Source organism: Coffea arabica, chromosome 2e (assembly GCF_036785885.1).
Source record: "Coffea arabica cultivar ET-39 chromosome 2e, Coffea Arabica ET-39 HiFi, whole genome shotgun sequence".
Taxonomy (NCBI): domain Eukaryota; kingdom Viridiplantae; phylum Streptophyta; class Magnoliopsida; order Gentianales; family Rubiaceae; genus Coffea; species Coffea arabica.
This window is the reverse complement of record NC_092313.1, coordinates 4649127-4673511: the sequence shown is the minus strand read 5'-3', so window position 1 is coordinate 4673511 and position 24385 is coordinate 4649127. Positions and strand designations below refer to the sequence as shown.

General features: G+C 38.0%; 5 protein-coding genes and 1 long non-coding RNA gene across 9 annotated transcripts; 2 read left to right on the top strand and 4 right to left on the bottom strand.

Annotated features, from left to right (window-relative positions):
* Positions 1–697: 697 nt before the first annotated feature.
* Positions 698–12004, bottom strand: LOC113730258 (uncharacterized). Of its 3 annotated transcripts, none has more exons than XM_072078296.1 (8): positions 11559–12004; positions 7669–7845; positions 6136–6228; positions 4686–4868; positions 4501–4602; positions 3478–3664; positions 1411–2042; positions 698–1327 (listed from the first exon to the last, which is right to left on the bottom strand). In XM_072078296.1, exons 2-8 carry the CDS (start codon positions 7840–7842, stop codon positions 1013–1015), a joined length of 1686 nt encoding a protein of 561 aa, XP_071934397.1. In that variant the 5' UTR covers positions 7843–7845; positions 11559–12004; the 3' UTR covers positions 698–1012. The 3 variants fall into 3 exon arrangements, with proteins under 3 accessions (XP_071934397.1, XP_071934394.1, XP_071934395.1); XM_072078293.1 differs by lacking the exon at positions 11559–12004 and adding an exon at positions 8600–9569; XM_072078294.1 differs by lacking the exon at positions 11559–12004 and adding an exon at positions 8600–9568 and having other exon boundaries at positions 3478–3660; positions 4500–4602.
* A 653-nt stretch (positions 12005–12657) lies between these two features.
* On the top strand, positions 12658–15273 carry LOC113730256 (tRNA (guanine(26)-N(2))-dimethyltransferase). Its single transcript, XM_027254824.2, has 6 exons — positions 12658–13309; positions 13400–13600; positions 13687–13789; positions 13979–14179; positions 14297–14359; positions 14604–15273. The coding sequence occupies exons 1-6, from the start codon at positions 12732–12734 to the stop codon at positions 14715–14717; spliced, it is 1260 nt and encodes a 419-aa protein (XP_027110625.1). The 5' UTR covers positions 12658–12731; the 3' UTR covers positions 14718–15273.
* Positions 15274–15473: 200 nt separating this feature from the next.
* On the bottom strand, positions 15474–18747 carry LOC113730257 (superoxide dismutase [Mn], mitochondrial). The gene is made up of 6 exons (XM_027254825.2): positions 18293–18747; positions 17301–17347; positions 17093–17218; positions 16924–16980; positions 16042–16119; positions 15474–15810 (listed from the first exon to the last, which is right to left on the bottom strand). The coding sequence occupies exons 1-6, from the start codon at positions 18576–18578 to the stop codon at positions 15718–15720; spliced, it is 687 nt and encodes a 228-aa protein (XP_027110626.1). The 5' UTR covers positions 18579–18747; the 3' UTR covers positions 15474–15717.
* Positions 18748–19181: 434 nt separating this feature from the next.
* LOC140037170 (uncharacterized) lies at positions 19182–20010 on the top strand. The gene is made up of 2 exons (XR_011841102.1): positions 19182–19407; positions 19480–20010. It is a non-coding gene; the product is annotated as an uncharacterized lncRNA (long non-coding RNA).
* A 246-nt stretch (positions 20011–20256) lies between these two features.
* On the bottom strand, positions 20257–24385 carry LOC140037169 (uncharacterized). Of its 2 annotated transcripts, none has more exons than XM_072081360.1 (3): positions 24238–24385; positions 20662–23667; positions 20257–20573 (listed from the first exon to the last, which is right to left on the bottom strand). In XM_072081360.1, exons 1-2 carry the CDS (start codon positions 24239–24241, stop codon positions 21899–21901), a joined length of 1773 nt encoding a protein of 590 aa, XP_071937461.1. In that variant the 5' UTR covers positions 24242–24385; the 3' UTR covers positions 20257–20573; positions 20662–21898. The 2 variants fall into 2 exon arrangements, with proteins under 2 accessions (XP_071937461.1, XP_071937462.1); XM_072081361.1 differs by having other exon boundaries at positions 20662–23664.
* Positions 21086–21712, bottom strand: LOC140037395 (uncharacterized). Its single transcript, XM_072081530.1, has one exon. The coding sequence runs from the start codon at positions 21710–21712 to the stop codon at positions 21086–21088; it is 627 nt and encodes a 208-aa protein (XP_071937631.1).

Genomic DNA, 24385 nt, shown 5'->3' with positions numbered 1-24385 from the left:
GGTTGGCTAGTGTCAGCGTCCATCATTTTTGCTCCAACGTATGCAGTCTGATCAAGTTATTAGTATATGGTCTATACATAAGTTCATAATTCTCTGCGTAGTTCAGTAATATACTCCAACCTTGACTGTATCACGGTACAAGGAAGTTGCGTTGGTAAATTATAAAGGAAACTAAAACACCGCAGCGAGATTCATCTGTCACAGTACATTCAGAGATGAGAGAAGCTGCGCGCATCCTGCCTTGCAAACGCGGTTTGGCATAACTTGTTTGGCCGTTGGCTTCCCTTGTCAAATGAATGTCTCGACCATGTTGAATGAGCAGGAACACACTTTAATAATACAATTTTAAGTATGGTTACTTATCTACCTTCTATTGTTGCAAGGACCTAGAACCTAGTCTGATCCAATTTCTGGCAATGAATCCGCACCAAGCAAATCTTGTTTGATTTTGGTCGATTCTCTATCTCAAATCCTGACGTGCTCTGAATGTTTTCAGGCTCTAAAACTATTCATGTTATATAAACAAGAGAAGTTGCTAATTGTAAGATAGACGAAATACAACTACATAGACTGGATATTCTTTCTCAGCAAATAACCGGTGTAGCTTTCCAGGAACAATTTCTAGGCGGACTGACCATTAATCCATAACTGAAAACCCGGTAACGATTTAGCTATGTATGAAAAGTGCGTGCTACTCTTCTTGAAAAGTCATTAAATTATCTCTACTTTTAACATATCCAGCAAGGATTTAGCCATTTTGGAGGGTAGCACTTCCTTTGCCATTTGAGACCACTATATCTGCGGTCTAGAGCACTTAACATAGCATTCGATTGTATGACATTTATCTGGTTGAAGTGTCACGAATGGAAATTTATACAGAAGAAATGGCCGAAACATCATCCCGCAGATGGTCTGAAACATGAACCTGCTGCTTCTCTGTCATCGGTAAGGACATGACTCGTACAGCTACCGAAGATCTCTGCAGTTGGACGGTTTGCAAGCCCATGGGGAATCATTTGTTTGCTGAATCTGGTTGTGCCTTTCTGCTTGTGACAGGTTTTTTGCAGCTAGAAAGCACAGGAAAATCATCTAGTGACAGAACAAAAGTGCTGCTTCCAGCATCATAGTCTGATTCAGCAGAAGTTTTACGAGAAGAAAGAAGCCAGTGCCCTTCTCTCGGGACATTAAAACGACTGCTTTCCCTAACCCTGCTCGACTTGAATGGGATACCACCAGCCATCCGGTTACTTGTAGAGGTTTTCAGCGATGATCCTACTGAATAACTCTTCATCTGAGACGAGTTTATCCGCCAGTCATGGCACTGTGCCTGCAAAAAGTGAAACACAATTCAACCTGAAATAACCAGCCCCATTCATACCCAAGGAATGCCAGATTAGACAGATTACTCACCTCAGGCGAACGCAAATCTCTTTCTTTTGACTTCGGCTCCCTTTCTATATCCACTTTAGGGATGAACAAGCCTGTTCCTTCACACTTCGCTCTCTCGCTAACAGGTGAACTAATGAAAGGGGGAGCAGACGCACTCAACTTGAATTTTCCCTTAGAACTTGCAGGGGATACAGATGTGCACTTTCCCAGGTAATTTTCTGTTTCATGGACACTCAAAACAGAATCTAAAAGCTGCGAAGCATTTGGATGGACAATTGATGAGGGGACAAAACAATCTGCACCTCCAGCAAAATAGATATTCTGAGTAAATTCATCCTCTGTGCTTTGGCTCTGAACCACAGAAGGTAATGTCTGAAGGCTTGATTGTCGAAACACGTCCGAGTTAATATACCACTGGGAATAGTTTAGGCACTGGATGGGACAATTATAATCCCCTTTGAGGTGAAAGATGCTAGATTGGTTATCAACAACAGAAACTTCTGCATCAAGGGTTTGCAACCTTCCACTCCATTTGATAGTGTTGACAAGGAATCCCATTACACCTTCACCTATGCTTTCTAGTGGTCCCTTAAGAACGTCTCTGAGCTTTTCATATCCATAGGAGAAAGCAATTTTCATGCGACAGAGATTGCCTATGAGACAAAAGGCACAATTAATGACTAATTAATGAGCCAAAAATCAAGAATGCAAATGGTATGCTTATAAATACCAACAAATTGTCATGTCAAAGGCATAAAAATATACCATACATGTGAACTTTACATTAAGTCTTTGGCTAAAACTGCTAAACACCAACTGATCATGAACTAATAGTTAATCTTCAAAAACTAATTACAATATCACAAAGCAATCGGTTTATGGCACGAAGCTGATATTTTGTGTACTGAGTTCCATACAATTCTGCAGAGTATCTTTATATAGTATATGGGTTAAAGAGGAAGTGTGAAGGTACATATTTCATGATATATTGCAGACAAAAATCATACAACAAAAGAGGCAAGAGGAAAAAGAGAAACAACAGCATTCAAATTGTTGGATCATAATATTTGTCATATGCAACAACCTCTGCTACAAGCTTTTCTGACCAACAAATTCTCTTTTACGTCTGAAAACTTAGGAGTTTCATGTGCTTTTATGCATATTCGTATTTTATCTTTCCTGCTTTTTGCTCTCTCATAGACGTAAGTTTCTTTCTGTGTCCTTTCATTAATCTCTCATTTCCTTAATCTCAAAGTTTCTTGACTCTTTAAAATTTTATTCATATGCTGGACAGATATACTATTTTTCACCAATTGAAAATGTTAGTACAAGAGGTTTGGCATTTCTTATGAAAAATGGCAAAAGAGTCGGAAAGGAAATGAGGATAATCAGTCCATCAGTTTGGAGCCAATATAAATGCTAAGAATGAATCCAATCAATCGAAATATGTACAAATGCAACAATAAATCAAATAACTCAAATAACTAGTGCACTAACTCCCACAATTTTTTATAGTCAGAGGGTTGCATGATATCATTTGACTCGAATCTGTTTCTCTGCAAGTTATTCTGATTCTAGCCTCAAAATGGGAATAAATTATCTTCTCTTGTAGTTGGTCTCAGACAAAACACCATTAGTAACCTAGATAAATTTCCCTTCTTATCTTCTATGGTATCATTTTCATGCATTTAGCTATCTCTCCTTGAAGCTCACAATATCAGACAAAGGGAAAAGATGTGCAGCTTCTCAACTCTTACATGCCATAAACATGAAACTTTAAAAAATTAACCTCAATATTTCTATCTAATATGACAGTGGAGTTGGAACCAAATAACTCAAATGGACATAGTCTGAAGAAAAGAAACAAAAAAGATTTTAACATCCCTATAAAAGTTACAATTTCTTGAAATGACTTCGTAGTACTCCTGGTGACCGCATGTTAGTTGATCAATAATCTTCACTTATCAGTCAAACATGAAATTTCAAAATGTTCCCAAGTAAAGAATATTTATTTCACGTCTGGTTCACAATGCTCTCAGTCTAATAGCAAGAATAAATAACAGTTCCACAAAAAAGAATAAATGGTACCTTTGCTGATGCTACGGCCCAAGTTATTTTTGTGATTCAGAGGATCAATTATGTTCAAATGCTTTATCCGGAACTCTTGTCTTTCAGTCTCAAACATCCCTTTTGAAGTTGAGAAAGACTTGATGCAGCTTTCAAGGAAATCCTTACCAAGCAACAAGTTAGTCCCCCTGGTTGCTGATGTCTCTACCGGGCAAAAGAGGGGAACAATGAGAAAAAAGTTTTACAAGGAAAGTAACCACCAAATGCTCAAATATACACAGAAAAAAGGAAATCCACTCTGATATAATATTCAATTGGCAGCACCCAAGTGCATTAAGCACCAACAGGCAATAGGTGAATGAACATTGGGGCTCACATACAAGTCTAGACAAGGAAATACTTGACTAAGGCATGCCCCTTCCTCCTGCCACATGAAAACCCCATGCACAAACCGCAACCATAAAAGAGAAAAATAAGGTGCAATCGAAAATTATGAGCCAATACAAAAAAATAGATTCAAGGATCCAAAGGCAACAAACAGAAATTGAATACAGAAGAAATTAAGTTGTCAAAGACCGCCCAACACCTAGTGCTGCTACTGCAGATTATGAACCAAAACAAACTACTATAGAAAAAAGCCCAGCCAAGCTCACACATAAGTTCGTGATGCAATTCTACAACCTGGGACCAACTCCAATCCTGAGTAAACCCCTTTGCAAAAACTTTATTTAAGTACTCAAACCATGGTCCCAAATTACGCAAAGCTTTCCAGTTCGAAATAAAAAACCAATCTGCATAAAACCTAATCCTTGAAATGGACACTCAATGCTTTTACCCTTACATCCATGGTACTGGTAACATTACTAAATTTGAAAATTAAACAGCTAAAAAAGAAGAAAGGTGGAGAAAAAAGTTGCTCAGTATTTGAGGCATAATGTAACAGATATGAACATTCAGAGAAAGGAAAATGAAGAAACATTGAAACAAAGACAGCTGAAAGTATTTTGAGGCACTAGATAGCATTCTTGTCAGATTCTACTCACCATCTGCTTTTGCAAGAACATTTATGTCAACTGGACCATACACACTAATACAGTATTTATTCCAATCCAAAGTGCTATAGTAGTCCAAAAACTTATACAAGACCTGTAAATGCAACAGTAAATATGATCACTAAAAAAAATCCAATAACAGGGATAAATTAGTTGAAATCATGAACCAGAACTAACCGCCAAGGGTCCGCTCAAAGAACAATGAAAGATATTGATTATGTACAAGACCAAAATCTCTAATGCATAAGTTGACATCAAGTTACAGTGAGAACCAAGAAGCCGACTCTCATAGAAGCACCAAGCTTTGATCAGGATTAGACTCTGTTTGAAAAGGTTGCCCCTTCCAATATACTGGTCCATCTGTCGTATAGGCAGAAAAGTTATTGAACTTCTTCAGAAATAAAGCATATTCAAAGCGAGCAAGAGAGAGAGAGAGAAAGAGAGAGAGAGAGCTGGCAGCACTCAACAAAATTCAGAAGTATGAAAAAACATGTATAGAATCATAAGTAACTGTTTTCTCATTTTTTTTCTCTTGGCTTTCTGTATCTAGTAAAGGGTCCTGTAATGAAGTTCAAAATACATACCTAAACATAAGCAAGTAATACAGTCTGATAAGATAAAATGGAGAAAAAGGAAAAAGAAACTAGCCAAATACAGCAATGAAATGAAAATAGGACCAATAACATGACTGATAATGGATCTATCTAATATCACCATTCTTGTAATTAAAATTTTGCACAAGCATGTTTTAGTCCTATAAAACATTATATACAAGTGCAGATCAGTTACCACTGATTATGTGGCTTATATGGAACCATGGATGTCCAACATTTCTACACAGAGGCCAGATAGAAGACTGACCGACAAAAACAAAGAAAACACTTTCTCAAAGCAAAGAGAATATGCATGTAAGCATAAATGTAAGCTAAGGTTGATAAGAACAGACAGATTGGTAGAACCAAATGGACACAAACAGCAGAAAAGATTCAACTGTTGACTCGTACTACAAGAAACTGGCATCAAGTATTGAGAATAAAGATATTCTTTGAAACCTATCCAGTCAAGCAACGCTCCTCGAAAAGTTGTCTTTTCTTTGCATGGTAATGCTGCTACAAAAGCAAGCTTCAATGCCGAAACTATGGAAAGTAAGGAAATCTGCATCAGTTGGTGATTAACATGCATGACAGGATGAGAGGGTACTAACCATCTCTTACTATAATTCAAAATTGTGGCAGTAATGCCAGATCAAAGTGCAAACTAAGATGCCATAGACATAAAAAAGCAAGCAAAGACAGAAGACCTCACAACTACATTCTTAGACTCCACAAGGATCAGGAAGAAAAGAAACTAGCAATTGAGTTTTGACTTGTAATAATTGTGTTTTAGCTTATGAATACACACACACACACACACATATATGTGGATGTGTAAGTTTGTATATGATTCTGATTACCTAACTGTTAATGCTTTTATCTAAATGAAAATATTCAAACTTATGTCCAGACGCACTTCTGAAATTTCATGTTACAAGACAGTAGATACTAGGTAATGTTTCTCAAAGGCATTTCCTCCTAGTTTGTTCTGTCAAAGCTATGGCCAAATGATGAGAGTAATTATAAAGTCAAACCTGCTCCAGGAAGCACAAAGCATTAAGTCCAGCCACTTGATTGAAGGAAATGTCCACCCACATATGTTGCACCCAGCACTTGACAATCTTAACCTGTCATTTACAATAATGACATCAACCCCATGAAAGTAAATATGTATAAAATTCTTGACCTGCTGACTATGAGCATTTTGCAGCCACAAGCTCTTTCCCAGAAGCAATAAGGAATAGGTCAAGCCCAGTGTTACCAATTTAAACAAAGACATTTCAGCTAAATCCTCTGTTGTCTTGCAATTTTAACAGCTTACCTCTTCTAACAGGCTGAAGTTAACACCAAAATCATTTGTCTAATCTTGATATCAGTTATCAGAGCAAACGAGGTAACGCCAACAAAATACAATAGGTAAGCACTCAGAGAAAACTAGAACGAAAAATCTGACCATGCCACTGACTCATTCAACTTTCAATTGTTCTACACAATGCTTCCAAACAGGTGGAATTTCTGGCAACAACATCCTGTTCACGTAACAGACATGTTGATCGTAAAATTTTCATGAAAGGAAAAATTCTGATCCTCAACTTCAATGTCATCATTTAAACATATGCAAAAGAAAAAACAATCATCCTCCATGACAAATTATGCAACACTTTTAAAGAAGAAACCAAATAAAAAAACAAAAAAGGAAGCTTGAACCAATGGAAACTCAACTCTACCATTGCGACCAATTATTATGCAACACAAACAGGTGAGACACTCGTGCTTAACAAAACTTCATCAAAGCTAAATAAGGTGTAAAGTGTGAACTCTATGGACAGGGCCCCAGAAAATTGGAGGCCTAAGAATAAAACAGCCTACATATATGTGTATGTGGAGTTGTGACTTGCCAAGTTAAACTGGAGTAACCCCCAAGTTGATCTAAGGCAAACCCTTAAAGCTTCTACAAGTTGTACAAATGACCATGTGTGTATGTATATTGTAAGTGTATGCTTGTCTATATAGGAATTACAAGAATAATAACTAAATCAGCTGAAACAACACTACCAAATATAAGCATCAGAATCATTAGCATTTTAACTGCTTTCGCCATTGTCAAATATTTATTGATTATTTTAAAGTACAAAAGCTTGATATTCTCCATCAAAACTCAAAAGCAATCTTCATAAGCAACCTGCATAAGCAACTTGACCATTTTTCATTTCTTGATCACCATAAGGAAATTATTCCTTCATACGTGAAAGACGACGAACAGAGAATGATACTTAATTGCTTCAAAGTGAGAAATCGGATTTCATGTTCCTTGACAAATAATTTAATGCATTTAAACTTTCAAAGATTTCCTAAGACATTTATGAACAAGATCTTGATTCATGCAAAGAACATGGAGAGGGGGAAGGAAGGAGGGAGAGGTGAATGAAAAGTAAGTATGTACAACGATCCAAGATAGCACGAACTGGAAAGCCAACTGTAAAAGAAGCATGCGCAGATCTAACTCAATTTTTCAATCCAGTTAAATTCTTAAACCAAATATAGCAGAAGTTAGATTTAAGAACTACCCGTGCATCAACGACTTGAACGTTCTTTATTGGAGAACTGTCACAAATCTGCTCTTCAAGGATACTGCAAACAGAGCTAACCAAATATGCCACATCATTTTGAGAAGTGATTACTGTCAGATCAATGTCTCCATCAGGTAGATATGTTTTCAGTGGCGTTGAACCGAATGCCATAACCTGCAATGCAAGTGCATAATGACCTCCTCATACATCAAAAAGTCTAGACAGAAGAATAAAGTACAATTTAAGGTAACCCAATGTCATGTAACATTTATTTAAGGCCATCATACAGCACCCATGTGTATATGCTCCAAACTTGTCAGGGGAAGCACAGACCAGAAAAAGCTAACTGCCATAGACAGTAAAGCTTCTAAAGTCCTTCATATCTATTTGCCTGACAAAGTCAGAGACATTGGCAACATACACTAGTCAGGAACACATGGTAAAAGGCATCTTAACATTAGAAAATCCTTGTTGATCTTATCAACAAATTTTACATTTTCAGATGCATTAAATGTTCAGAGCAATTTTGGGAAACTACAAGATTAAGGAAAAGAGATATGATGTCTAAATTATCCATTCCTGGCAGCAGTGTCTCAGATAAGTTTGAAACTAAATGCTGAAAAACTGTACATCAATGGTTAGATCTGGAGAAATTAGGTATTATCATTATAGTTCTGCACCAAGGATGCGGACTATTAAACTTTGAAATAAAGAAGAGAAAATGGAGAATTTTGGAAAATCCAATAAAGAGGTTTTAGAGGCACAATAGTTACATGAAGCTAAAAGAAAGACAAGTTTCGTGGTAAAAAACCAAGGTTAAAGCAAATACCTCAATCATATATGAATACAAAATCAGTCAAAAGGCCAAAAAGTGGCAGGAAAAAAAAAACCAACCAAACCAAAATTTAGGGACAAATGAAGGTCTAACCTCATCTCCAACAACATCTCTAATTAGTTCCCGGACATAGCTCACAATTTCCAACCTTTTTTTATAGGAAAGTACAGTTGGTTGTACGACAGATAATACATCCTGGGCTGCTTTTTCAGCTTTCAACCAACATTCAGCCTCACTGTGCAGAAGATTTTTATCCGACATTGAAGAGAAAGAGGATGAAGAACCAACTGAAGTATAATCCATGATCGGAACAATCTAGAGAATCTTATGATCAGAGGAAAAGACCAAGGCCACTCAAAAACCCTATCTATGGTGGCTAGTTTCGATAAGATAAATCAAGATATAAGCAGTATATTGCAGAAAAAGACCCGACCAACAGCAACCCCAATCTTAGCATCCAGAAAACTACAAATTCCACCATGGCACTATTGGCGGGGCCCAAGATATTTAATCCTCTGAGCCTACGTAGATATGGAGTTGGAAAACAGCAGTATGCTTAGGCAAGATGAACTATGAATTGTGCAAAAGCCTAATTGGATAACAACAAATTGAGGTGAAGCTAGCGAATAAAGGACGACTCGGAACTTGAAGAAGACTAGTTCACATTCCAACAGAAAGAGATGGGGACTTGATACACAAACAAAGAAAATGTTTTTCATAACCTGAGATTAAACAAGAAGGAAGCATAGAGACAATTAAACAGCCAATTGTAGAAAAGTACCACTCTCTATAGCTGCTTCCAAACGAAATCCTCCGTAAAGGAAACACAAACACCAGAAGTAACTTAGAAAAGGAAACTCTCAGACTTGAGAAATATAAGGTTCCTTTACTGAACAAATTTAACCCCAACCAAAAGATCTGAGATTAAGCCAGACCAGAATTCAACAATTAGAAAAGGAAAACAGGTTTTACTTCTCTAAAACTTGAAAAATACTAAACTTCCCAAAGGACCTTAGTCTCTCCACAGCAGAGAAAGAAACAAAAGGACAATGCTATTCTGGAAGAGTTAATAAATGATAAAGTTGGGGTCTTCCAAACTTAGACACCATTACGTGGCTGAAATTGCATGCATAAGATGGTACCTCAATCATGAAACTTATACAATTTTGTTTCAGATGAAGACACCTGTGCATTTAATGCCACTCTTTGTTGGGAAATTTCAGCCACGTCTATCTGCTGAGTGTTTTGTTCATTAAATTCACAAAAAATCCTTCACTAATTATCAGAAAAAATTGTAATTTATTTGCTTTCTTGGAAATTGTGTCAAATGAAAATCATGCAATTAGCATCAATTCCATAAACTATCTAAACCATTCCAAAACTTCATGACCACAAATGGAAATTACAAAAACAGTATTATCACTCCTTCTGAAGAGGCCAAAATATTCACTATATTTCGGCTTGATGCAATTCAATAATTACAAAATGCCCCTTCACTAAACACTATCTGCATTAAATATAAAGAGTCATTAAAATCTCGTTTCTGCCACTCCAGTGCCCAATTTAGACTTCTTAGACACCCACTTTTAAGGTATGTATGCTACAAGAAATGAAATAAAAACAGTGGAGATATTTGGCTATTGCAAGGATGTAAAATAAACAACTGAAAGTCAATACAAAGTTAAATTTATTTTGTCTGACTGCATGGGCTTTCTCCAGTTAAAAAAAAAAAAAAAAAGCTCTCGAATAATAACTTTGGAAGCCCAAAAGTGTCCAAATTCTCAAGAAGGCAACCAGCAGTGGAATTTATTACAAACTCTGGACCTTGGACCTGTTTCAACATGTCATCAGCTTAGGTTGCACTTGAGCCAACTCTTTGTACTTGCAGGATATACAAGACATGTTTTATGATGATTCAGTTTTTGTGCATCACAGGTACCATGCTAAACAAATAGCTTGGCATGCACTCTATACTACAAATGGAGGCAAGTATGGGATGTGCTCAATATACCAGCACAATCAAATTAAGTTTCACAGTGACCAAGAAGAATTTGGATTTTTTTTTTATCACAATTATCATGACATTGACATCTAGACATCCATCTAAGTCAAACATGTTGAAAGCAAGCATTACACTTATGCATATATGATGATGTCACCACATTTTAGACCAAAACGGATAGATCTTAATAGCAGTAAATCACAATAAAGGACTTACCATAGTTCTATTTATATGCTAAATGGGCAAAGGCTACAATGGTTGTCACAGAATATAGAAAGAGTAATTTGCCCAATATACCCCCATTCACCAACTTCACTCATATCATGCATCAAGTGGCACAAGTTACTCAGTTGTATCATCACTAATCTCGAGCTGACTCATGATTCAAAAGGGGCAGAATAGAAATGCAGCATTACGAAAGGCCATAATGTTGTCGGAAAAGCATTCATCTCTAGTTAGGAAATACTTAGGTAGAGCAGACCTGCCAGCTGAAGTAGGGCCACGTGGTCAATAGTGCCCCACAATATCTAATAAATAAGTTTATTCTTTGGTTGGACCATGTAGAAGGTGATGCGTTTCAATCTTGACTAGATGATCCACAAAGAGATAAGCTAGGTCCATCTAAGTATTCTCCATGTCTTCTAATCTTCTAAACCCAAATTGAATGAAGTGCTTTCATTGATTCAAAAGCTAACATTACGACGTGCAATAACAAAATATGAATACTATGTCCAACATATTTTGCCAACTCGTTTTTCCATCTTTGGCCATAATGTTGTCGGATAATTGAAGGTTAACATCCTATATACCCAAGTAAGATAGTTTAGTGCAAAAGAGCCCACACAGCTGATTTTGAACACATTTCCTGTAATTATCATTATTCCCCCAAAAAGGGATTAAATTTTCAGATAACCACAATCTGGGGTATTGCAGCAATATATAATCAACGCTGTAAATGAACAAATAATGGTAAGAGAACAAATGCTTGTGAGATTAAACTGATCGAAGTAGATTCATGTAATCTGACAAAAAAAAGACTTGAACTTTTACCTTATCATTGAATGCAAAGGGGGATGTCCACTCTTCCTTTCTTCTTAATTTTTGTCTTCTTCTTCTTGTTGACCATATTAATTGGGTGTTGAAACTGAAATCGCATTCTTTTGTTTGCTTCCGCGAGGGGGTTAATAAGCACCAACGGATCGATTGTTTTCCCTTATTCAGCAACCAATAAGTAACCGCCTGTTTTCTCTTATTTTCAGCAACCAAAAAGTAACCACCCGATATATTAGCAAGCTTCCAAGAAGTGTTCTCCTTTCTCAACAACCCACAGGATGGAATCCACCATTATGAGAGAGGAAGAAGCAGATGAGGTGAGCAGAGTGAAGGAGAATTCTGCAATGTGGAGGATCGCACGGTTGTTTTGTTTTCCCTGTTTCTTGATCCCGTGTGACTAGTCCATGCTTGTCATCATGGACCGCCTACTGTCCATCATTGTCAATTGACGGCATTAACCCTACGTACTAGTACTAGTTGTGCTTGGACAGTGGATTATTTGCATTTTTTTTATTTGCTTATATCATTGACACATTTTCTATTCACATATTTATTTTAAATACATTATATCAAAAAGTGCTATAAATTTTTTTTTTTTAACAAAAAATATTCCAAATAATCTCCTATCCAAACTTGTGTAGGGTAATGCCATTAATTACCAAATACTAGCACACACATTAAAAAAATAAAATTTATTTTAGAGGTAATAGATTAGCAAGACCAAAGGCAAGAAAAACTGTCAAATTACTAGTATATCATTTGTTTATCTAAATTTGACTGTCCAATTATTAGTGTTAAGGGCACATGTGCACAATTTGGAAATACTTAAAATGAATTAATTTTATATAATTTTATCTTTTTAATAATAATTTAGTAGTTATAATATTTAAAAGTACTTATAGGTAGTTATTATAATACTTAGGTGGTTACAAGTAGTTATGTTAGCAGAATCTATGTGATTAAATGAGTAGAGTAAGATTTTTTTTCTTGTTCTAACAAGAGTATAATTAGAAGTTTAGAGAATGACCCGTAGGAGTAGATAATCTTGCTTTTACTGCATGGAGTAGATAAGGCACCTAAAAAGCCCAAACTACCCCTGCAGCTGCCCAGAAAGGCCAAACCATAAACCACCGCCAAGTAACGGTCGGCATATTCTGGTCATTTCCCGCCATGCTATCGCTCCCCCTGCAACTGCAACCTCTATCCCCGCCTTTCTACCCTCCCAATTCCCAACCTAAAACCCTAAAACCCGTTTTTCCCAAAGCCTGCAAATCTCAATACCAAACCGAAAGGGGTCTTCAGTTTGACATCGGAGACACCTTCTTCCGCCATGAGAGCGCCACCGGTCGTGACTTCGGCGTTCTCTCGGCAGCCCTCTATAAGCAATCCAATGGCAGTCTTCGAGTTCTCGACGCCCTATGTGGATGTGGAATTCGGTCCCTCAGGTACTTAGTAGAGGCAAAAGCCGACTTCGTGTTAGCTAATGACGCAAACGAAAACTATAGAGGGATTATTTCGGGAAATTTGTCCCGGATTTCGGAAGAAAGATGGGTTGTGATGAATTCGGATGCCAATAGAGTAATGACGGAGCGTTATCTGGAAAAGGATTATTTTGACCTGGTCGATGTTGACTCGTTTGGAAGTGATTCTAGCTTCTTGAGAGCTGCTATTGGGGCTGTCAAATTGGACGGTTTGTTGTATATTACTTCTACTGATGGCTACTCATCCGGTGGCCACCGCCCTCAACAGTATGCTTGGCCTTTACATTCCTATGATTTTCTTTTATTCCTACATTGATTTATGTTTGAATCATTTACTGTGTTATTGCTTTCTTCTAGTTCTTTGGCTGCATATGGAGCATATGTTCGGCCAATGCCATACTCAAATGAGGTTGGTTTGCGGATGCTTATAGGTGGGGCGCTTAGGGAGGCTTCTGTGCTTGGTTACCATGTTGTGCCGTTGTTTTCCTACTACTCGTATCACGGCCCTGTTTTTAGAGCAATGCTTCAGATTAAGCGTGGAAGGCTTCCTGATAGCAGGTAAAGAATTGTTTGATTCTTTGTGAGTCGTGTTTGATTCTCTTGGGATCTCTGTAATTGATGGTGACTTGCATGATTTATTACAGCACCTATAACTTCATCAGCTACTGCATTCAGTGTGGAAATTCTCAAACAGTTTCTTGGGATCAACTTGGTCAGATCAGATGCCCCTGCATCACTAATGCATGTGTGAGTACCTTATCTTACCACCCGTGTCTTCTTGTGTTGAGATGTTTGTGAGTGTTAGGCAGTGAACTGGTTCAAGAGAAGCATTTGCACGTGTGATGAGTTAAATAATGCAGCTCTCTTTCTGCTGAATGACACGCCCTTCAAAAACCTTCTATGATGAACTTTTAAATTTATGTTATTTCATTGTAGGTTCCCAACTCGCTAATCGTCTCGGGACCTCTTTGGACAGGACCTCTTCACCAAGCATCTCACCTTGCTCGCATGTTGAATTTGGCTGAGCAATTGGGGTGGATAAGCGACGGCAATGGAAGAAACCTTGAAAAACTGATAAGACTAATGGTGGATGAAAGTGACCCCAAACTGCCAGTTGGATACATCAAGATTGATGAGGTACTCAAGGAATGTGTATGTCTAGGCCTTCGATTGTTATCAAATTCTTATCCATAAGGTGATCGAAGTTTGTCTTTTCTCTTTTCATTTCTGCTTTTTGACGGTTCACTGGTTCAGGTAGCAAGTCGTGCTAAACTTAATTCTCCATCCATTGGGGCGATAATGAACGCCTTGCACGAGGTAGCGTTTTCTCCTTCCTTGTGTTCTTTGTCAGATCAGGATCCTCCTATTGCTTTAGAAACTTTTGATCTCACAGCCTGGCCGAATATACTTTTGTGGGAAACCCCATCTCTTGGCTTTGGTGATGCAAATCATTGATTATCATCATCATGAAAGCTTTGTGACGCTTTGCCTGCTGAATCCTTGATCTAATTGGCATATTGAACAGTCACCTAAGAACGGGAATTTGGAATTATTGTGACAGGAGGGATACGTGGCCAGTAGATCACATATCGCTCCCAATGCCATCAAAACGAATTGCCCCATGACAGAATGTATAAAAACTTTTAAAGCGCTCCAACAGTGTTCAATAAGATGATTTGAGTGTTCAACAGAGTTCAAAATGCAGTCTATACATGCTAAATAACAGCAGGGTTGACGGTCAGTTGAGATGCATGTGGAGGTCCTCAAATGACGATGAAAATTTATGGAGCTACCCTAAGTTCCTAGCAGACAAAGAAGTCTTGGGTGGGTTCGCCAAGGCAGATGTGACCTTTTAAATTGCTGAAATCGACCTCGCACTGCAATGATGCCATTCCTTCTAAGCGTTAAGCTCATATGTCTAGTTACACTTCCATTAGATTCCTAATGTGAGACACAGCGTTGGTTTCTACCAAATAGTAGTTCACCTTGGAAGGTCTTTCTACCCAACGTCATAGAAACTATTCTTTGAAAGTTCTATAATTCCAATTCAGACTTGTATGATGTTGAAGCTATGCGTATGAAATGCACAAAATTAGACAGTAGGAAATTCATAGCCTAGTACTGTGCCTCTGAAAAAGGGGAAACTGACCCATAATCTTATAGTACTTCTTTTCTTGTTATTTCATGGATTTTGCGCCCGTTGATGTCAATATATTACATGTTAACGTCAACTGACATGGTTTCAGAAAATATTCAGAAGTAGCCAAATTATTCTGTAAGTTTGGCAACTGCCAGTCGTCAATTCATGTACTTTTCAAAGCAATGTTTACTTAGTGCCAAGAACAAGAAATCCAGAAGGTTCTGCCAAATCAAATGTATGGCCCATGATTAAAGGCAACTTGCAATCTTGCGTACTTTGTGGCAAACCAGAAACTGAAACCACAGGGAGGGTTGATATTATTAAGATGATCCTGAAAGCTTTAGAACAGCAGGCAACAACCTAAACTAAATATGCATTTAGGATCCAACGCTAATAATACATCATTAAGTTCACACTGCAACGGGAAATTTAGGGATGCCACAAAAGTTGCAGAATTTATTGCCTATCTAAACTGGGTAGAGAGCTGGTAAACCATCTCCCTTGAGGCCAGTTCTCCAGTTCAGCAAGTGTCTGATCAAGGGCATTCTTTCTCATAAATATCACTTGCATATTTCCAGTTGATGACTTTCCATATGTTTTTGAGGTAATCAGGCCTTACATTTTTGTACTGCATCAAAGGAGGCAATGAATGTATTCAGCATTAGAGGATTGTAATGTTTCAAAGTTCACGCTAAGCAAACAAGTACGTAGATTCACAGGACGAAACTTCCATGCAAGAGTGGACAAACTAGTACTGCAACTCAGAAAAACTAAGCAACTCCTTGCAAAACCCAAGGAAAAAAGATGACAAAAAAGTAAAAAAAGGAAGGAAAGGAAGGAAAATAAGGAGATAAATAACCTGTAAGTAGTAAGCGTGTTCCCAGACATCAATACCAAGCAGAGGAACCAAACTGGATCCCTTAGTAACCAGAGGGTCCTGCAAGGAAGCATTAATACACGTTATGAGGCCTTACTTCATTACTTTGCTTATACATGTTACAGGATGGAACTAGTGTAAATATCAGCTCAGAAGATTGAAATCTTTTCTTAGCCTCTTGCAGCTCAGAGTTACGCAGACTAGTAGCACACAGTCGAAACAGATTGGTGTTAATTACAAGATTTCATACTTACGAGAAAACACAGGAACACTACATGCGGTAGGCATTCAGTATTCCTTCAGCAGGAAAATAAAGGTTCAACTCAGAATTGAAAAAATAAAAGTACAAGACATGAACTTGCCAGCATTAAACTTGTTCTTTGAAAAATGAACAGAATGTCTCACATTTGCCCCTCACCACAAGAAATTTAAAATATTTAAACCACTTTACCGTGAAAAATCTTTTATGTAAAACAAACGAATTGTGTGTATCAGATCTAGCAAGGTTTGTATGAGGGGATTGTATGGGGAAGAAAGTAGGAGTTGGCAACTCGATCAGGCTTGATGGGTCTACCAGACTGCCACGGTTTGACTGAGCAGACATTTGATTGAGAATGCTAAAGCAATTCCAGAATAAACACAAGCATAGTGCAATGGAAATTTTTTTATATAAGATGCTACTGTTTCAGATAGCCATTCCTGTGGACTTGAAAAAAACAAAATTCAAAGGTTAAAACTCATCCATAAACTCTCCAAAATTGAAGTTAGGACAAGTAATGGAAGAAGAATTGAGCGTTGAATATACATCCAATAACGGCCAAAATTTTCAGCTAGAAGCTAAAAGACAAATCCAAAATCAAGTACCTGATTCGCTGTTGTTTCGACCACAAGGCGTTTCAGCTCTTTGTCCAATCCAAGCCACTGCCAAGTTTATTTAAAATGAGAACGTGAAGAAAATGTTACCTTCAAAAGCACCAGGAGCCAATTGCAAGTTTCGCCACGGGAAACACTGATTCACAAGGATAAAACTTACCACCCAACCAGATCCCTGTAAACCAGCACCATCTGCATTCATCTTTTGTACTAAGGCTTCCAAAGAGCCAAAATGGTTATCAATAGCCCAGCCTAAAGAACCCTTTGGAGGCTCACCACCACCTTCCTGCAATGAGATTGTAATCATTTGGCATGCATATTAACATAATGAACAGAAGAAAAAGACAATCCTCAGATGATAAACTTACACGAATGGGTGCAAGATTCTTCCAGAAAATAGAGTGATTGATATGGCCTGAAAATCAAAAAAGATAGTTAAAAAATGTCAGTAGATATTAAATAATCTGTCACATTGATATAGCCAAGCAAGCCATCAAGCTGAGAGCAAAGCAAGGTTGATGGCTGAAATCTAACCCCATACATCAAACATCACCAAAATTTTTAGTATCCCAAGCAAAATTTTTCCAACAACATGTTTCGCACAGAATCATGGGCCTTTACAAACTTATAACAATGTGGTAGTTATGTATAGTATGAAATGATGTTGTATCCATGCTAATCTTCACAATAAAGGTGTTATTTTTTCCATGCACTTATTGCAGCACTCAGTAGACTCGAAGATGTAAATATTTTGAACTTAAAGGGCTAGAAAGCCCCATTGGTCATCTAACTTCAATAAATTAATCAATCAAAACCTTCTTAACAGTCTCATGACCGTGCATTTGCCCCCGACAACCTAATTCAAGCTTCGTTGAGCTACAATTATGTCAATGTGTATACTTTCATGCATCAAACTCCCATAACTTGGAAACTAGCCCATTAAGACATGATTACTTTGAAAGTGTCCCTCTCACCAAAGGTTATTTTTGTGCACACGGACATGCTTTCCTTCATAAATGCCTACTTACCAAGTAATATAGATTAACGCAAATTACATGCCCCCACTAAAATGCCAGTGAAAGTTTACTGAACTTTTTCAATAGATTTTAACAGTGACACGCAGTCCAGCACCTTGTTCCTAAATTCCAAATGTTGCAATCACAAACGCATATTGTTTACATCTGAGCTAGCACAATAGCGTATCGCTCTTTTAACCGTAGAAATATCACTGTAATGCCTGATTATTCCTAAATTCCAGTAATTACCGTAAAAGCCAGCAAGACAAAATAGTTTTCCAAATACAAGACAGACGTGACATTTCAAGCAGAATCTTATGCGCAAAGGGGAAAAAGGAATGAACCTCCGCCATTGAATTTGATGGCGCTCTGCAATTTGACAACAGTAGGAGCGTCGCCTTTGTTAATAGCATCATCAAGCTGCTCAAGAGCCTTGTTGAAATTGGTGACGTAAGTCTGGTGATGCTTCTGGTGGTGGAGTTGCATGATCTCTCCGCTTATCGCCGGCTCAATAGCTCCATAATCGTAGGGAAGATCCGGCAACGTGTAGGTCTGCAAGCCGCGCAGCTGTTGCCGGAACGCTACTGAGTTGCCTAGGGCTTTTCTGGTGACTAGAGTTCGAAGAGCCATGCCGAAGAAGCTTCTGTGGATTTCCGAAATGGAAAAAGGAGACGAAAATTGAGAGGAAACTGAATAGATAGGGTATTTGTAAAAACAGGGGAGATTAGTTGAGAAGATGAGATGAGCGAGAATCCAGTGTGCTGACCACAGGCTTGTCGAAATATGGCGGTGAATCCGGCGTCTTTCGGTTTACACTGTGAATCCAGTGTGCTAAAAAGCCACGGGCTCGTCAGAATTAAAACCTGTGAAGTTTGTTGGGCCAGCCCTAATCCAATGTATCTTATAAAATCTTAAATGGGTTAATTACAGAAATTGCCCACGTTGCTCACTTGCTCCATTCGATTGTACGAATCAACATTTTAAATTTTCAGCAAAGGTTTTTTCATTCTACTCGATATATATATATATATATATATCTTGACAAACATTAACATTTTCGTTTCCCGCCGAAAGCGTATGATTTTACATTGGGTTAAAAACATAAAAGCCCCCTGTGGTATAGCTATTACACATAAAAACCCCTCGTAGTTTCAAATCATGCCTATCGGTACCCCATGGTTTGAAAGAAAGTGCATTTTAGACGGAAATCGTTAATGAAAACGCGATTATGAACCACGCGCTGAAAAAGAGCGTGGTTGCTTCGGAAAATGGTTTTTTAACTCAAAGTTTGAGCTGATATTCCTCTTGTGCCCTTGACAACTTAATAAAACTTGATTTCCAATCATTTTCGTCGGACTTTGGAGAAACCCAGCTTCTTTGACCGAAGGTTTCTTCAAGCTCTCGTGCCTCAGGAGGAAAATCTGCAGGCTTGTGCCTCCTTAAGTGCAAGTTTCAAAAGGTAAAACCTTTAACCATTTGGAATATCAATAAATTCTTATAATGAGCTCTATATTTTTGTTTGTGTAAATAGTGAAAGGAATAATTAAGAAACCGTACGACGATGTCTTCCTCAAGCTCTCGACCAGGCAGTGGGGGAAACGGAGCTAGAGATCTTCGATACCAGTACAAGATGTGTAATTGTCGAAGGAAGGCGAAACTAAAGATTGTTGAGTCGGAAAAGCCATCAAAGGGAATGTTATATTTTGTGTGTGAAAAAGATGAATGTAGGTTCTTTTCTTGGTGTATTCCCATTTACAGAGATGAACCAGATCGGGAAAATCAGTTTGTGAGCCAACCTGTTGCAGAACATTCCAATGTGGATGGCGTGCTCTCAAAACTGGAAAATTTGGATAATGAGTTCAAGAACTTAAAATTGCTAGTTAGAGGTTGTGTTATGGTATCTGTTTTTTCTATTTTACTGTTGTTGATATCTACCAAATAAGACTCTGGAATTTGGTAGCCAGTTGTATGGAGTTGCTAAAGCTGATCATTTGGCTGTTTCAGCTAGAACCTTGTAATGCTATGCTTTCTTGATGAAGTATAATTCGACTGTTTCAACTGCTTTCAAAATGTTGTAACTTAAAACTTTGAATAGAATACTCATAAGCAGCAAATGTTTTAGAAAAATGAACAGAAAAAATAAAAGAGGCACGAAGTGCCATTATTCGTGCCTTTACAGACAAAAGATTTCTAGACGTTCAATAACCTGTAAAATAACTAGTGATCAAAGAGGCACGAAGTGCCATTACAGACAAAAGGTTTAGCACTTGGTGGAAAATTTCTGTAAAATAACCTGGCTGCACAGAGAACTTCATTCAAAAGGTACAACCAAATAGTGGCAACTACTGCCAAGTCAAGTGTACAAAAAATTAGACAAAAGAATTCCAGACGTTCTGCAGGCAACCAATCATTCTGCAGGCATCATTACAACCAGATGTAATATTCCAAAATGAAAGTCTAAATACAGATAGGCAAATATTAGGCAAGTAATTAAGGCTGGACAGCTTTTGCTCTCTTTGGCCTTAACTTCTGCAGGACATCAGTAACAGTACGAGCCAGAGCTCTTTTTGTTGGTGCAGTGGTGTCATCAGCCCTGCTACACCCTTGGTTTGTACCAGCTACAGACTGAAATTAAAACAAAAAGACAATTTAGAAATGTCCCACTGAACTGATAAGTCTTTCAACCAGTGAATGTTATGGAAGGAGTGTACACCTTCCGAGCCTTAGTGCTTGTCTTTGTAGTAGTCCCGGTTGCAGCAGCCTCTTCAGTAAATGACTGTGGTTCAGTAGATGACTCAACAATTGGCTGTGATTGCATGGAAGCTGTAACACTTGCTTCAGGTGCCTACAAAGAGCATTTAACATTAGTAATAATAAATACAAATGCTGTAACAATGCCATTTAAGTGTACAATGAAAGATTACCTTGTAAAATTTGGAGTTAGGGTGAATGGGATTCTTGCACGTCCGTGAGTTATGATTTGGTTGAAAACACCTCTTGCAATGCACAGATAGACCCTTTCTAGTAGATATTTGCCCCTTCTTAGGCTCATCTTGTGCTCTTTGACGCATCTTCTTTGGTCTGCCAGGCATTCTCCTAACTTCAGGGGGGTTTAAGCCCTCTTGTTCACATGTTATTCAGTAGGTATCACTTGGAACAGGTGTGATAGTGTGTGCATATATCTTCAGATATTCTACTCTAGTGTAGCAAGCATGAACATAATCGTTTATAGGTAATCTACACACTCCTATTGCAGCACATGCATGGGCACAAGGATAACCTGTTAGTTGAAAATAACCACAGGTACAAGTCCATTCATGCAAATCAACCACCACACATTTTCTCGGACCACAATCTATCTCATATTTCTGATGTCCGTCCCATGTCGCAACAAATGTCCGGCTCAACCTTTGATTCTTATCAATCTTTTCTGCTATATTTGGACAGATTTGTCCATGAAACTTTTGCATTCCAGATCTTTTTGTTTGAATTCTATGCATCAGCTTCCTCCTTATCCATTCAAGCATCCCAATGATTGGTAACTCTCTTGCTTCTAATATATACTTGTTGAATGACTCATTTAGGTTGTTCACTAGAATGTCACACTTACTACTTCCTCTAAAATGTGATCTACTCCACAGAGTTGGTGGAATCCGGTTCAGCCATTCAGCAGCTTCTTTGTTTGCCTTTTCCAAGTCATTCATTGCCACCTTCCATTCATTTTCATTGCCAACACTTGCAGCAGCCCAGAACATGTCTTTCATTTCCTTTCATTTGAACTTTTGGTTGAAATTTTGGTACATATGTCTCAAGCAGAATCTATGTTCCGAATCTGGAAAAAGTTCATTCACAGCATGTACTAGCCATTTCTGTCTATCTGAGATAAATGTCCAAGGAATGTTATCCTTTCCTATGCCCAAATCAGCCATTAACAACTCCAAAAACCATTTTCAGGAGTCATACCTCTCTACCTCAACCACTGCAACTGCTATTGGCACCATGTTGTCGTTGCCATCTCTCCCAAGAGCAGACAGTAATTGGCCACCAAATGCTGTTTTAAGAAAACAGCCATCTAGACCAATTATTGGTCTACAACCATCAAGAAAACCCTGCTTGCATGCATGCAAGCAATAATATAATCTTTCAAATGTCCCATTTGAACCTTCAGTTGGTCTGTCCATCTGAATCTTGATAGTACTTCCAGGATTTGTGTCTCGGACTGTCGCTGCATAACTCCAAAGTTTCTGATACTGCTCCATGTCCGTACCAAGCATCAGATCCTTTGCCTTACGCTTAGCTCTGCCGACCTTAGCAATTGAAACATTGATCATTAAGTCTCTCCTGATGTCATTCTTCAGCCCCATCAAAGCACCTCTTGGATTATCCCTGATCTTATCTTGATACTTTATGCTCAAATATGCAGCTGTTGCATGCTTGTTTTGATACTCTCGAGCACACACATGCTCACCCTTCAATGACTTTATTTGAAAGGTTGATTCAAATTGAATTGGTGTTGCACGAATCCTCCATGTACAGCCTTTCGCACACTTGGCAATAATTTTCTTGGAGTAGTTTTTCACCCAAGTAACTTCATATCCTTCTCTGACTAGCCATTCACGCAACACAAATCTGAACACTCTGAAATTAGTAAACTTCTGCCCCACTTTCAGCTCAAAGTTTGGCTTCTTAAACTCAACTTCAGGATTAAAGTCAAGGCAATCATCATCTTCTCTACCATCACATCTTTTTGCATCCAGCAACTCCTCATCCGAAATCACTGGTTCCTGCCAATTCTCTTCAACGACATCATCATTCACTTCTTGTTGTATGCCTGCTCTCAAATCTGGATCTCCAACTGTTGAAGGGTCTTTTTCAGTTCTAACAGCTTCATCTTCTGATAGAATTTGTGATGGTATTTGAGTTGAAATAGTTGGTGGAATTTTCTGAATCACATCAGGCCCTTTTGATTGCTTGGTTTTACTTGTCTTTTTCTTCCTTGCATCCGCACTTTTAGCAGCACTTTTTTCATCTTTATTCTCAGCAAATGAGAATACGTGCAGAGGGAGTCTTGCTGAAACAGTGGCCCCATCAGCTTTGTCCTTGTCTCCATCAGCTTTTTGGTTGTTGCCTCCACTAGTTATATTGGTCTGGTTGTTATCTCCTGCGGCATCTTTCTTGGGTGCAAATATGTCCTCATCTTCTATTGTTTCCAACCCCTCTTTTAACCATTCTGGCTCTTCATTATCATCAGTACTTGTATCTGTCCCTGTAGTAACTATAGCTACCCCACCATCCTTTGTATCACTGCCTTTCTTTTTTATTGTTGTGTTGCTGGATGTTTCCTTTGTAGATATACCATCATTGACCCCACCATCTTCAGGCTCTTTTTCAAATGGCTCATCCCCACTACAAGCATAAATTAGTCTTTCTGGTGTCCCCTCATATGCCAAATTCATCAATTTAATATCATCATTGTTTCTAATTGGATGTAGGCCACCATCCAAATCAACAAAGGGGGCACAAAACCAAAACGTTACTCTCGTTGCTCCTTCATCTACTTTCTTAAACATTCTGCACAAACTCACTATGTCTACCTTATCTTCAACTCTTTCTTTGAAAATGGCCATGTGGGTTCCCGTGTAGTGGAGCCTTGGTTTTTCTTTGAATTTTCCACCAAAGTACATCTTTATGTCTACTTTATCCTTGCTGTTCTCCTCTGCTATTGCATGACAAACAATAAAGTACTCATTTTTCAGTAATTTATCTTTCACAATTATACAAAAAGCTAACATAATACAACAGATCCAGAACAAATAATTCATTATACATGAGATGGGGGACCACATTTGACTACAACATGTTTTCATTAACTCCTGAAAACTGATAACGATACAAATTTGGACAGATTCAGTCTTCTGCCAACTACTCTAATTCGATAGTACAACAGTTTTAAAGACGAACAACTTAGTTGACTGAGATTCAAAGACAATCACATATTCAGATTCAGCAACTAAGAATGTCCGCTAACAACTCCAGATTATAAGGCTTTTCTTTTTCGTAGTCAACCAAAGACAATATCCTAACAAATTTGCCAATTGATAATCAAAATAGCAAATGTAGGGCATACTTCGAAAACCTTCAATTCATTAACAACATTAATATATATATCAAAAACCTTATTTTTGTTAAATAATGACCTTAAAATGTAGTATGAAACCAGTAAATCACAATAAAAATCCCAAACCACCCCAAACCCCAAATCGAAATAGATGAGGGACGGCATACAAACCCATTTTTCTTCGATTTTTTCAGCAAATCTTCACTTCCTTGTAGTTCCTGTCGCTGTCGGAGTTTGATTGCTATAACAATCGGGAATTTGGCTGATAATTGTCTCTCTCTCTCTCTAGGGCTTTTTCTTTGTTTCTCTCTTCGATCGT

What these genes read in the sequence shown, in the direction of transcription:
- LOC113730258 (XM_072078293.1), bottom strand. Translation starts at nt 8,809, where the DNA reads ATGGATTATACTTCAGTTGGTTCTTCATCCTCTTTCTCTTCAATGTCG. An exon ending in CTTTGTGCTTCCTGGAGCAG is followed by an intron (nt 4,869 to 6,135) that starts GTTTGACTTTAT and finishes CCTATACGACAG; the next exon opens with ATGGACCAGTATATTGGAAG. An exon ending in ATGTTCTTGCAAAAGCAGAT is followed by an intron (nt 3,665 to 4,500) that starts GGTGAGTAGAAT and finishes CTCTTTTGCCCG; the next exon opens with GTAGAGACATCAGCAACCAG.
- LOC140037395 (XM_072081530.1), bottom strand. Translation starts at nt 21,712, where the DNA reads ATGAAAGACATGTTCTGGGCTGCTGCAAGTGTTGGCAATGAAAATGAA.
- LOC113730256 (XM_027254824.2), top strand. Translation starts at nt 12,732, where the DNA reads ATGCTATCGCTCCCCCTGCAACTGCAACCTCTATCCCCGCCTTTCTAC. An exon ending in GGAAGGCTTCCTGATAGCAG is followed by an intron (nt 13,601 to 13,686) that starts GTAAAGAATTGT and finishes GATTTATTACAG; the next exon opens with CACCTATAACTTCATCAGCT. An exon ending in GATACATCAAGATTGATGAG is followed by an intron (nt 14,180 to 14,296) that starts GTACTCAAGGAA and finishes TCACTGGTTCAG; the next exon opens with GTAGCAAGTCGTGCTAAACT.
- LOC113730257 (XM_027254825.2), bottom strand. Translation starts at nt 18,578, where the DNA reads ATGGCTCTTCGAACTCTAGTCACCAGAAAAGCCCTAGGCAACTCAGTA. An exon ending in TACAGGGATCTGGTTGGGTG is followed by an intron (nt 16,981 to 17,092) that starts GTAAGTTTTATC and finishes TAAACTTGGCAG; the next exon opens with TGGCTTGGATTGGACAAAGA. An exon ending in TCGAAACAACAGCGAATCAG is followed by an intron (nt 16,120 to 16,923) that starts GTACTTGATTTT and finishes GCTTCCTTGCAG; the next exon opens with GACCCTCTGGTTACTAAGGG.